Genomic DNA, 13,407 nt, shown 5'->3' with positions numbered 1-13,407 from the left:
GATTTGCTTTCCCACCAGAGCTCACTCAGTTGATCCAGCAGCAGAATGCATTGATGCAGTTGCTAGCCTAGAATCAGAATAAGGGGAACAACAACAACAACAACCCACTACCACCACCACCTGTCAATAACTTAACCCGTTTCCTTAGACTTCATTTGCCGGTGTTCTCAACTAGCACCGAGCCGATAGTGGCAGATGATTGGCTCCGCAAGACAGGGAGGGAATTGACCACAGCAGGATGCACGGATGCGGAAAAGGTGCATTTTACCGCACATCAGCTTGAAGGACCCGCAGCATCATGGTGGGAGAATTTCACAGCCACTTATCCTATCGACACTGTCACATGGGATCATTTTCAGCAGGCTTTCCGTACTGCCCATGTTTCAGCAGGAGCTATGGCCATGAAGAAGCGTGAGTTTGGCAACTTGCGCCAAGGAGGACGGATAGTTGGCCAATATGTGGATGACTTTAGTAAGTTAGCACGTTATGCCCCGGATGACGTTGCTACAGATGCAACTAAGCAGGAGAAATTTCTGGAAGGACTGAATGATGAGTTGAGCATGCAGTTGACGGTAGCAACTTTCAACAACTACCAGGAGTTGTTAGATCATGCTCTTATGATTGAAGGGAAGCAGCAACAGATTGAGAACCGCAAGAGGAAGTATGGACAAGGGAAATACAATTCAGGAGCTCAACAGAAGCCACGTTTTACCCCGAAATCGAGAGGACATTTTCAGCATACCCATGGAGGAGGGAGTTCGCATAATCATAATGGCCCCAAGAATGGTAATGGGAATGAGGGAAGCAACGGTCAGAACCGTACCAACCCATCAACCCCAGCCAAGAGAGACCTGAGCCAAATCACTTGTTATAAGTGTCAGAAGACCGGACATTATGCCAATGAATGTCCTAAAGCCCTGAATGGAAATGGCAATGGAAGCTCAGGGAAGAAACCAAACCCTTTCAACAAGGGACAGCTGAACCACGTTAACGTGGAAGAGGTTGAAGCCCAGCCAGATGCAGTAATAGGTAAGTTTTTGGTTAAGTCATTTACTGCAATCGTTCTTTTTTATACTGGGGCATCGCATTCATGCATATCAAGGAGATTTGTGGATAAGTATAAACTGCCCACCAAGGTTCTTAGAACACCTATGTTAGTAAGCTCACCACGAGCGGAGTATATGGCCAATAGAGGATGTTTTCAAGTGCCATTGAGTATAGGTAGACATGTGTTTCCCTCGGATTTAATCATTTTGGAATCGCAAGGTTTGGATGTAATTCTGGGTATGGATTGGCTATCGATGTATGGAGGAAACATCGATTGCGCTAGTAAGTCGATTTTCAGGAGGATTTCGGCGCTTCTGGCTAGGCCAAAATCCGCTTGGAAGATAGAGTTTCAGGAGGTTTTATCTTCGGCGGTAGAACGTCTGACTCGTTCTTGCAGGGAATGACTGTGATTTGGTATAGCTCATGTATGTTGCTTGTATATTATTGTTTCATGACCTACATGTCATGAGTGCGGCAACCGGCAGGAGCCATATGGTTGTCCCATTATTGTATTAATGACCTGCGTGTCAACATGAGAAGCCATGTAATGTAATTTACTTTCAGTAGCTATTAGTTTTTAATAGCATAGTATCTTACGTAACACTTGGCGGTTGACACCATGGCGTGGATATGGAGATCACCACAAGGACAACCATGCATGGGGAGACCGCGCACGTGGAGATGGAGATCACCACGTGTTGTGAAAAGGGGCTATACCATATCACACATACATAAACTGCCTGTGATTGTTTATCCCTTTTATGCACCCTTCCTTTTGCGTGGTAGATGTTTTATGTAGGGTGATCCCTCAAAGAATGTCAAGTACAAATGCCTCCCCAATTGCGTGTAAGTATATTTTGTGGCGGGCCTATGAAATTAGGGTGCCACTAGATCTCCTTGAAGTGATGGGTTTGTGTCGGACACTTACACGCGGAGCATTGGTTGACTTGTCGTGGCTATCAAAACAGTTTTGGGCTACGAGGCATAGGAGTTGGCGAGGCATGAGATGTCCCCAACAATAAGAGTCGTATGGAGATACGATTAGCAGGAGTTTCTTACCGAGTGATCTTGTCCTCTAGCGGTGATGCAAAAGCTCACTAGTTGACATCTTGATCCTGGATCTTGAATCACTAAGTATCAACCGAGGGATGTTGATTTTAGTGGGAGTAATGATCTTATTAAAATGTTTAATATGAATTACTCTTCATGAATACATGTCTTAGTGTTTTGCATATTTCTGTTGTAGATCAATGGCACCACCTGCTCAAGTTACCCCTTTTGCGTTGAAATCAATCCTAAAAAAAGATAAATTGAATGGAACAAATTTTACCACCTGGTATAGAAACCTGAGAATTGTTCTTAGGCATGAGGAAAAGGAGCAAGTTCTAGAGAATCCGCTTCTAGAGGAACCTGCCGATAATGCTAATGCCACAGCCAGAAATGCCTACCAGAAACTCGTTGATGAATCAAACGAGATCAGCTGTCTCATGCTGGCTTCTATGGAGCCTGATCTGCAGCAGCAGTTCGAAAATATTGAGGCTTTTGATATGATCGAGAACCTTAAGAGCATGTTTCAAATGCAGGCTAAGACTGAAAGGTTCAACGTCTGGCGATCCTTGATGGATTGTAAGCTGAAAGAGGGTGATCCACTGAGCCAGCATGTGATCAAGATGATCGGGTACATGCAAGCTCTGGATAGGCTGGGCTTCCCACTTGGGGATGAGTTGTCCATAGATACAATTCTGGGTTCTCTTCCAGACAGCTATGGGCCGTTCATCTCGAACTACCTTATGCATGGGATGGAAAAGAAGCTCGCTGAATTGCATGGGATGCTCAAAGTGGCAGAGCAGGATATCAAGAAAGGTACACATCGTCAAGTGTTGATGGTGCAGAACTCGGCTAAGTTCAAGACACTACAAGAAATGTGTTAATCCATGACGGATTTGTGATGACGTTCTGAGGAACCGTCATGATCGATGACGGATTAGTCTTGTTCGTCCTGAAATCCGTCATAGATTAATGTGATGAGAACAAACCCAACAACAAATGGCGCCCTTATGATGGACCGTCACGGATACCGTCACGATTCAACCAGCTATACACCAAACATACCGTCATGGATGGCTCATACTGATGTGTCATGCGTGTTCGACCCACATACGCTAGCCTTAGTTTTTTTTAAAGTCGTTCAAATCGTCAAGGACGGCTTTCTGGTGTTTTTTAGGAAAGCAAAATGTGGTGCATGTCGCGACGTTGCTTTCCGTTTTCCTAAAACAAAGGGATTGTTTCTGCTGTGCCGTCTCGAGGTTTCAAAATTTCAGCACCATGTTTAAAAGTACCAATGAGAAAAGAAGCAGATCCGGGGTGTTTCAAAATTTCTTGGAAAAAAATTGTGAATAAAATTTCTTTAAAATACGATCAAGGTTTGGAAATCGTTTGAAAGATCGAACATTCATTGTTAAAACATGAACATTTTCTAAAAAATTGAACAAAATTTGAAAATTTGAACAAGGTTTTTGAACAAAAAGTGAATTTAGAATATACACTGAACATTCTCTTAGTATACCGTGAACATTTTTTTAGTGTATGGTGAACATATTTCTTCGACATGGTGAACAAAATAGGAATTCCGAACTTTTTTGAAGCGTGATTTTTTTGAAAACATGAACAAAATTTTGAATTTCATGCATTTTCTAAAAATTCAAACAATTTTTGAAAATTCTGAAGAATTTCTGGAAATTTTGAATTATGAAAAATAAAAAGAAAAGGAGAAAAAGGTAGAAATGAAAAGAAAAGCAATAAATAAACAGGAAAAAGGGAAAATAAACGAAAACTAAAATTAATAAAGAAACCCTGTAAAACAAAACAAGAAAAGAAAAATGCTTCCTCGCTGCAAGTGGGCCGGCCCGTGTCGCTCGCTCGCTTTGCTCGGCTTCAGCCAAACTTCGACGAGAAAAACTAGAAGGCATTGAACTAGGGGACCTCATGCTTATATACCTAGGTCGCTACCGCTAGGGACCTAGGGTATATCTATGTTTTTGTTAAATGCTTTTTTAAGGTCTTACTTACAGATAAAACAAGCCAAGTTTTTTAGTATAAAAAGGTGATTGAACGGGGATTTGAACCACGTAGCACTAACCTCTACGTTCTAACGAGCCAAGTTTTTTTTTAAGTTTTTTATAGTACTTTTCACGCGTAGGCAACAACATGTTTTTTCTTTTGCGAAAAGACAACATAATTCTTTAAATATCTTTTTTGAAATATTTAAACCTTATTTGACTTACATATACAAGAAAATGGCACTACCTCCTGTAAGCACACACAAATACACTTAAACCATAGAAAATATTAAATAATCTAAAAATTATTGAAACTCCTATAAAACAAAAATATATCTATTATAGTACATGTGACAGTTCTATAGAGGTAGTCGCATATTTGAATTAAAAAAAAGAACAGCACATGAATGGAACTCAAACCCGAGACATGAATTTTAAGAGGTTTGCAACTTCAAACTTGGCCACTTGTATTTAAAAAAATGGTTAACTTTTTTCGGAAAACAAATTCAAACATGTATTTTGAAAAAAAAATCATCATGTATTAAAAAATGGTCAACGTGTATAAAACAATGTTATGTGTGCACAGAAAAAATGTACAACGGCTATTGGATAAAGTTCAGATGTATTTTTCTAAAAATATAAAATTGAATAAAAAGAAAAACGAAATAAAAAAATAAAAATGGACATAAAATCAAAAACCAAAATAATAATGAATATTGTACTCCCTCTGTTTGTTTTTACTCCGCGTATAAAATTTGGTCAAAGTCAAACTACACGATGTTTGACCAAATTTATATGAAAAAAATATGAACATCTATAATATTAAAACTATATAGTATGAAAATACATTTCATAGTGCATCTGGTAATATTTATTTCATATTATGAATGATGATATGTTTTAATATAAAGTTGGTCAAACTTTACAAAATTTGACTTTGACCAAACCTTATATGCAGACTAAAAAGAAACGGAGGAAGTAAAACACATAAAACCAATAATAGAAACACAAAGAAAATCGTGAGTTCTTTTGCAGCAAAACAAAAACTGTGAGCTTGGCCTGGGAATTAATTGAATGGGAAATCTTTTTCAATAAATAAAGTGCATAAATTATTTTTTTATAAATAATATACAAATGACATCCATGAAACTACTTCGGTAAGAATAGGAAATTAATTTTCATAGCTATAAATTAATTTAATACCAAATATTAATAAATGATTTTCATTTGATATTTTTTTAGGTTCATTTGTTATACTTCTAGGTGTTTACTGAATACAACTCGATTTTGAACTGCAAATGTTAGAAATAATCACCAGAAATTCATAGTAGAAGAGTGTGAGAATGGCAAGACACAACCCTGAACTCAATGCGCACCGCGGCCGTGGCGATCGTGGCCGAAACGATGGCGAGTGCGGCGAGGCGTCCGGCGGTCGTGGCCACCACCCTTGGTTGGGGTACTTCACCCCCTGGGGTGCGTCGTTCCCACCCCATCGCGCGCCCTAGGTGCCTCCGAACTCTGCACGCATCCTCGGGTCCCGGCTTGGTGCGCAAACGCATGCATACCTGGTTATTTACTCTGGCGTGCCGCCTGCTCCGTACACCGCCCCTTCATACACGTGGGACGCTAACGCCATGTTGCACGCTGCGCCCAGCTATGGCCTCGCGTTCCCCCGGCGCTGGAGTGAATAATTGACACATGAGCTGCATCTCACGTCACCTCAGACTCAGGTAGCCCCACCTTGTCTCGTTCTCCATGAGCGTCTGATTCTCGTTCCATAATAGTCGGTAATGGGGCCTGCCTTCCTGTTGTTGGCATCAGTAGCGCTCTCCTTCCCCTCGCCCGTTTCATCTTTCCAAAATCCTTCTCTCGCCTAATATTGTTAATAACCTTATTCCAATCCGACAATTTACTCGTGAAAACCTTGTTTCTGTGGAATTTGACCCTGCTAGTTTTTCCGTGACGGATCTCGTCAGTAGGGCCCTTTTTTTGAGGTGCAATAGTGAGGTGATCTCTGTCGTTTTCAAGCATTCATGGTGCGCTCCTCTTCGATGGTCCTCACCATCCAGTCATCCAACGTGTGGCATCGCAGACTTGCCCACCCCATCTCATCTACTTAAGCTCATTCTCCCCTTGATTTCTCATACTCATGTAACAGAGATGTCTGTGACTCCATGATTTGCACTCCATGCCAACTTGGCAAACATACATGCCTCCCCTTCTCCACCTCTACATCCTTCACCACCGCGCCTTTTCAGTTAGTCCACAATGACTTATGGGCATTGTCAGTTGTTAGCTTTTCCGGTTATAATTATTACCTTGTCATATTGGATTATTTTTCCCACGGTTCATGGCCATTTCCTTTGCGAGCCAAATCTGATACGTCTCGAACATGGAGTTTTCTGTTTTTAAATATCAAAATGGAAACAAACTACGAAATGCATGAAAATTCAGTTGGAAAATATGTTCAGATGTTTGTCTCCAAATAAAGTACAAAAAACAGATTCTATTTCATTTGTCCATGTCCAAGAACGAATTAAGTTTAGTAAAATAAAATTAAGGAAATAAGGAAAAAGAAAACAACAAAAAAAGTGGTACGTACGTGGGTTTTGAACCCAAGACCTCATTTACATTTCTAAGGCCACAAAACAACTATGTTAAACTACAGTTTTAATCTATACACACACCCGATGTTCTTATGGTAGTAGATGATTTTTTCTAGCCTGCTGCCTTCTGATTGACTGAACCAGGCCTCCCACGGATCACGCCTCTCCACCGTCCATCCTAAGCTGATCCAACGGTCCCTGCTTCTTCTACTCACTACCTGTGCTTTCCCCCGATTCTTATCCTCTCACACAGCCACACAAACACGAGCACCATGCCAGCAGCAGCTGCACCCGAGCAACTCTAGTGCTCGCAGCCGTCGGACGCCGCCGTCCGCGCGAAGGACCGCCGCCCACGCCTCCTACCGCAGCACGCCGGTGAGCCGCGCCTTGCACCGCCTCTCTCTCTTTCCTATGTTCCCCTCTCTAATCTCTCTCCTCCTTGCAGCAATGGAGGCCGAGCGCCCATGGCATCACCTGAGCTCACCTCCCAGCCGTCGTTCTCCTTCAGATTCGTCGGTATCCGGCTGGATCCGGACGCCAGCGCCCCGTTCGGACCAACCCGCCTCGCTTGGGTCGTCGGCCACCTCGACGACGTCATACCACTTGCGGGATCCAGCACCACCACTGGCTGGCCACTTCCTCGCATGGAGGAGACGGCCTCACATCGGCACCTCCCCACACGAGCAGCAGCAGCGAACGCCTCGCTAAGGGCGTCTCGGGTGGTGTCTTTTTATTTTAGATTGTTTTAAAGAAGTTTGCCAGATCCGTGGCAGAAAAACAATGGCGATGAACTTCGATTGACATCCCGCGAAGGGTCGGCGGCGCTTGATGTGGTGGCTACAGAATAGCTCCCGGCAAAAGTAGAAGGCTAGATGTAGAAAAAAACTGTAATTCCAAGTTTTTTGATGTGTATTTCTTCCTTTTGGTAAAAATAAAATTTAGTTATCTGAGATGTTGATGCAATTTTCCTTTTTATCTATAGAAGATAGTGAGTATACGTAATCAGAAAAATTCTTATTGACAAGTTTCCATGGACCAAAAGAAACAAGTGGATCGGCTAATGTCTCAATTAAAATTAATGGGCTTTGAATGGATCCGAAATTTAATGGACCAAAATTATGATGGGCTGACAATCTTGAATAAAGATTAGTGGGCCAAAACTCTGATTAGGCTGACTACTACATGGGCCGCCATGTCAGATCCATGTTGGTCGCCATGTCAGATGATGACATGGAATGCATGATTAACGCCGTTATCTGATAGTAAATTGTGACAGTCAAGAACCGTCATGGATCCATGACGGTTCTGGAGATCTGTCATGGAGTGCGTGATGGTCAAATTATGACGCGATATACATGAAGGATTTTAAATCCGTCAAGAACGACCTATCATGATGGATTTGCACACAGATGTGACAGTTCAAATCTATCATGGATTAACACATTTCTTGTAGTGAGAAGAGCTGGTTCAAGAAAAAGGCTAAGGCAAAGGGCAAAGAGAAGGAGGCAACTCCAACTACAGTCGCTGTGCCTAAGTCAAGGAAGGCTTTGGGGAGTATTTACTTTCATTGCACGGAACCCGGACACTGCAAAAGGAACTGTAGCAAGTGGCTTGCCGAGGAGGGCAAGAAGACTGGAAGTATGACTTCTTCTTCAGGTACACTTGTTGTATATGTTATAGACATTTATCTTGCTGATGTTTCTAGTAGCTCTTGGGTATATGATATCGGTTCGGTTGTTCACATAGGCAACTCGATGCAGCGCCTAAGCAGAACTAGGAATGTCGCAAGAGGAGAAGTTGACATTCGCGTCAGGAATAAAGCAAGAGTTGCTGCATTGGCCGTCGGCACTATGCAACTTAATTTACCTTCAAGATTTGTAATGGAACTTAATAATTGTTATTATGTTCCTGATTTGAGTCGAAACATTATTTCTGCCTCATGTTTGATGAGACAGGGTTATGAATTCATTATTAAGGACAATGGTTGTTCTATTTACTTGAATAATATGTTTCATGGCTTTGCACCCGTTGTAAATGGGTTATTTATCCTAGATCTTGAAGGTGAATTAGTCTATAACATCAATGTCAAGAGGCATAAGCCTAATGAGATAAATCCGACTTACATCTGGCATTGTTGACTAGGACGCATTAGTCAAAAGCGCATGAAGAAGCTCCATGATGATGGAATTCTAACTTCGTTTGAGTTTGAATCATTCGAGACATGCAAGTCTTGCCTACTCGGTAAGATGACTAAGACTCCTTTTGCAAAGAGTTGCGAGAGGGCGTCCGAGTTGTTGGAACTTATACATAGTGATGTATGTGGACCAATGAGCACGACAGCCAGAGGTAGTTTCCAATACTTCGTGACTTTCACCGACGACTTGAGTAGATATGGATATGTCTACTTGATGAGGCACAAGTCAGAAACTTTTGAAAAGTTCAAGGAGTTTCAGAACGAAGTGGAAAATCAACTCGGCAAGAAAATCAAACTTCTACGATCTGATCGTGGCAGTGAGTATATGAGCCAGGAGTTTGATGATCATCTAAAGAATCATGGAATAGTTCCACAACTGAATCCTCTGGGTACGCCACAGAGAAATGGTGTGTCGGAACGGAGGAATCGGACCCTGTTGGACATGGTCCGATCGATGATGAGTCAGTCGGATTTACCCTTGTCATTTTGGGGATACGCTCTAGAAACTGCAGCTTTCACAGTGAACAGGGTAACCATCTAAGTCCGTAAATAAGACACCATATGAGATATGGACTGCGAAGAGTCACAGTTTGTCTTTTCTGAAAATTTGGGGATGTGAAGCATATGTCAAGCGACTCCAGTCGGATAAGCTCACACCCAAAATCGGACAAGTGCATATTCGTGGGATATCCAAGGGAAACCTTGGGATATTACTTCTACAACCGTGAAGAGGGCAAAGTGTTTGTCTCTTGACATGGAGTTTTCCTTGAGAAAGAGTTTCTCAATCGGAAGGCTAGTGGGAGGACGGTCCGACTAGAAGAAATTCGAGAACCACACGGGGATGTTTCGGTAGGTGATACTATCACACCGGAGTTAGTCAGGGAACCCGTAGTGGAGTCGACACCGGTTCCACGGAGGTCGGAAAGGTTACGCAATTTGCATGACTGCAATGTGTTGTTCTTGGAGAACGACGAGCCGACTATGTATGCGGAAGCGATGGAGAGCCCTGATTCTGAGTTATGGCTTGAGGCCATGAGATCCAAATTAATTTCCATGGATGACAATCAAGTTTGGAACTTGGTTGATCTGCCAGATGGCGTTCGAGCCATTGAGTGCAAGTGGATCTTTAATAAGAAAACTGATATGGACGGAAATGTCACAGTCCATAAGGCTCGACTTGTTGCTAAAGGTTATCGACAAGTTCAAGGAGATGACTACGACGAGGCTTACTCACCGGTAGCGATGCCTAAATCAATTCGGTTCATTCTTTCTATAGCGGCATATTTCGACTATGAAATATGGCAGATGAATGTCAAAAAGGCTTTCCTTAATGGAAATTTAACCGAGGATGTGTATATGACACAACCCGAGGGTTTTGTCGATCCAAAGAAGTCTAGCATGGTATGCAAGCTTCAGAGATCCATTTATGGATTAAGGCAAGGATCTCGGAATTGGAACATTCGTTTTAATGAAGCTGTCAAAGATTTTGGCTTCATCAAGAATGACTGTGATCATTGTGTATTCAAAAAGGTCAGTGGGAGCTCAGTTGCATTTCTGATCTTATATGTGGATGACATATTATTGATTGGAAATGATGTTCAAATGCTTGAATCTGTCAAGGAGTCATTGAAAAATAGTTTTTCTATGAAGGACTTGGGAGAAGCAGCTTACATTTTGGGAATCAAGATCTATAGAGATAGATCGAGAAGGCTTATTGGATTAAGCCAGAGTGCTTATATTGACAAGGTGTTGAAGCGGTTCAACATGCAAGATGCCAAGAAAGGTTTCTTGCCCATGTCACATGGCATTAGTCTTAGCAAGATTCAGAGTCCTACGACTCCTGATGAGCGAAGACGCATGGATGGGATTCCGTATTCTTCGGCTGTTGGGTCCATCATGTATGCTATGGTATGTACTTGTCCCGATGTTAGTTTTGCTCTTAGCGTGGTGGGCAGATACCAAGCTGATGCAGGGGAGAGTCACTGTACAGCGGTTAAGAATATCCTTAAGTACTTGAGAAGTACTAAGGATATGTTCCTGGTTTATGGAGGTGGGGATGAGCTCGTTGTAAAGAGTTGCACCGATGCTAGTTTCCAAACAGATAGGGATGATAGTCGATCGCAATCTGGGTCTGTGTTCATTCTGAACGGAGGAGCAGTGAGCTGGAGGAGCTCCAAGCAAGATAGGGTAGCTGATTCTACAACAGAGGCCGAGTACATTGCGGCTTCTGAAGCTGCAAAAGAAGGTGTTTGGGTGAAGAATTTTATTTCTGATCTTGGTGTGGTTGAGGGCGCATCTAATCCATTGGACCTCTATTGTGATAATAGTGGTGTCATTGCGCAAGTCAAGGAACCACGGAACCATCATAAAACCAAACACATACTCCGGCGTTTTAACCTTATTCGCGACATTGTCGAAAGAGGTGATGTAAACATATGCAAGGTACAAACGGATACAAATGTTGCTGATCCATTGATGAAGCCTCTCCCTCGTCCGAAGCATGAGGCGCACATGAGCTCCATGGGCATACGATGCCTAAATGATTGACTCTAGTGCAAGTGGGAGACTCTTGGAGATATGCCCTAGAGGCAATCATGTGATTATGATATTTCCATATGTATTCATGAGTCCTTTGTATTGTCCTTGAACATCATCAATGATATGTATCAATAATTATGTGACTTGTTTGTGGAACTATGTATTGTATGATGATTGTTTTAATGGTCCCTAGTTGATAAGGTTATGCGGACACATATCCTTGACTAGTATATGACTCGGTTGATGACTATGTTTCACAAGTCATGTGCATGGAGATGCTAAACCGATAGTATGGGCTCGGGGATGGAGATCAGCGAGCCGGACAGACCCACTTTGAGACGCAGTGAGATATAGTCATCTGTTAGTCTCAAGTGCAATGTCTATGCCATGTCCTAGACCTGAGGTCCTCGCATGTTCTCGGGATGAGGATCGACTCACTTAGGGTCTATCAAACGCTACTCTGTAACTGGGCAGTTATAAAGGTAGCTTTCGGGTGAGTCATGAGACATGCCGCGAGACATGGTTGACCAAGATGGAATTTGCCCCTCCTATTTGGAGAGATATTCTCTGGGCCCTCTCGAGTGATCAGATTCGGAAAGCATGGCCATGCGACTTGGGTTAAGTGTTAACCCAGTTCAGAAATCTGTATCATGGATTCGAGAAGAGAGGTCGAGCTAAGACAAGGGTGACAAGTACTCGCCTTGAGCTCAACAACAAATATCGTGAGGCAAAAGGAATGTTGCATATGCCACATTGTTGAGGTTCGTCAAACGACTTTACGCCCACATGGGAGTTGGCATGTTCTGCTAGGAGCCGCTACCAACTATCGACTCTGGTTGTGTCCATGTGTACATGAACCTATAGGGTCGCACACTTAAGGGGCTGCAGCCCATTCGGATTGGATCTGAGTGGAAAATGGATGTGGACTCCTAGTGGGCTCAAGTGTTGAGCCCACCTCGGAGGTCTATATAAAGGGGAGTGGGCACACCACTTAGGGTTGAGGGAATTGAACCCTGGTTAGCCACCGCCACTCCCCACGCCCATGCCGCGCGACCGGACCTAGCAGTCCGCTGCTCGATGCTGCTCCCCGTACGTGTGGATACCTTGGGGGCATCGCATCTGCGGTGCTTGGACAAACCGTTCGAGGGAACCGCGAGGTGCCATTCGCGGGAGATCACCGTTCACGGGTCTTCGCTGTTCGCGGGAGATCGGCAATGCGAGGAGGAGACGGCCCGGGAGATCGGCTACACGCATCACCAACTCTACTTCCGCTGCGGTGACTGTGCGTCTAGTGGTAAACCCGATCCCGTGATCTATTTCCAGCAACATGATCTTGGGTGCGCGGTAGAAACTTTTATTTGGCGCTAGCGTAGCGTACCGCGTGCTCCAACACCTCTCTGCTGGTACATATGTCTCTGCAGCTGAAACTGGTACCAATCTTACTGAAGATGCTGAATCCAACAGGAGCTCTAGATCTGAATCAGATAAAGGGCCTGCTGCCAATTCTGGGGCCCCTAACATCAGAGGACAATCTTTTGGCCACAATCAAATGCTTGGAGAAACTACACCCACTTGAGTCCTCAAGACACACCTCCCTGATTCTCCATACACTCCTTAACTCAGCATCACTACAAAAAATTACACTTCCGTGATGATACGTGTTTGTCACAGTAGGTCGCTTTTTTGTCAAGCATGTACATCCATGACAAATTTATGATAGAATCAAGATAGTGATACATGTGTTGTCATAGAAGTGTTCCATGACATTAACCAAATTATCATCACGGAAGTGTCCACTTCCATGACGATAAATCGCGCGTCATATAAGTGCTTTCGTCATGGGTCACCGACACGTGGCATCCACCGTAACAGAACGCCGTTAAGCTATCAGGTCGGGTTTTGGATCCGATAACCCGTTAACAACCCTGACCAATGGGGATTTTCCACGTGTAAAATCATCATT

The 13,407-nt window shown here is 43.2% G+C and overlaps 1 protein-coding gene across 1 annotated transcript; it reads left to right on the top strand.

Annotated features, from left to right (window-relative positions):
* The first annotated feature begins 2,297 nt into the window (after nucleotides 1–2,297).
* On the top strand, nucleotides 2,298–10,146 carry LOC147983994 (uncharacterized). The gene is made up of 3 exons (XM_087540943.1): nucleotides 2,298–2,971; nucleotides 8,166–8,427; nucleotides 10,000–10,146. The coding sequence occupies exons 1-3, from the start codon at nucleotides 2,298–2,300 to the stop codon at nucleotides 10,144–10,146; spliced, it is 1,083 nt and encodes a 360-aa protein (XP_087397069.1).
* The last annotated feature ends 3,261 nt before the right edge of the window (nucleotides 10,147–13,407 follow it).

The sequence above is a fragment of the Triticum urartu genome, chromosome 2A, assembly GCF_056163025.1.
Source record: "Triticum urartu cultivar PI428250 chromosome 2A, HENAU_Tu73, whole genome shotgun sequence".
In the NCBI taxonomy this organism is placed as follows: Eukaryota; Viridiplantae; Streptophyta; class Magnoliopsida; order Poales; family Poaceae; genus Triticum; species Triticum urartu.
This window is presented reverse-complemented; position numbering and strand designations above follow the sequence as displayed.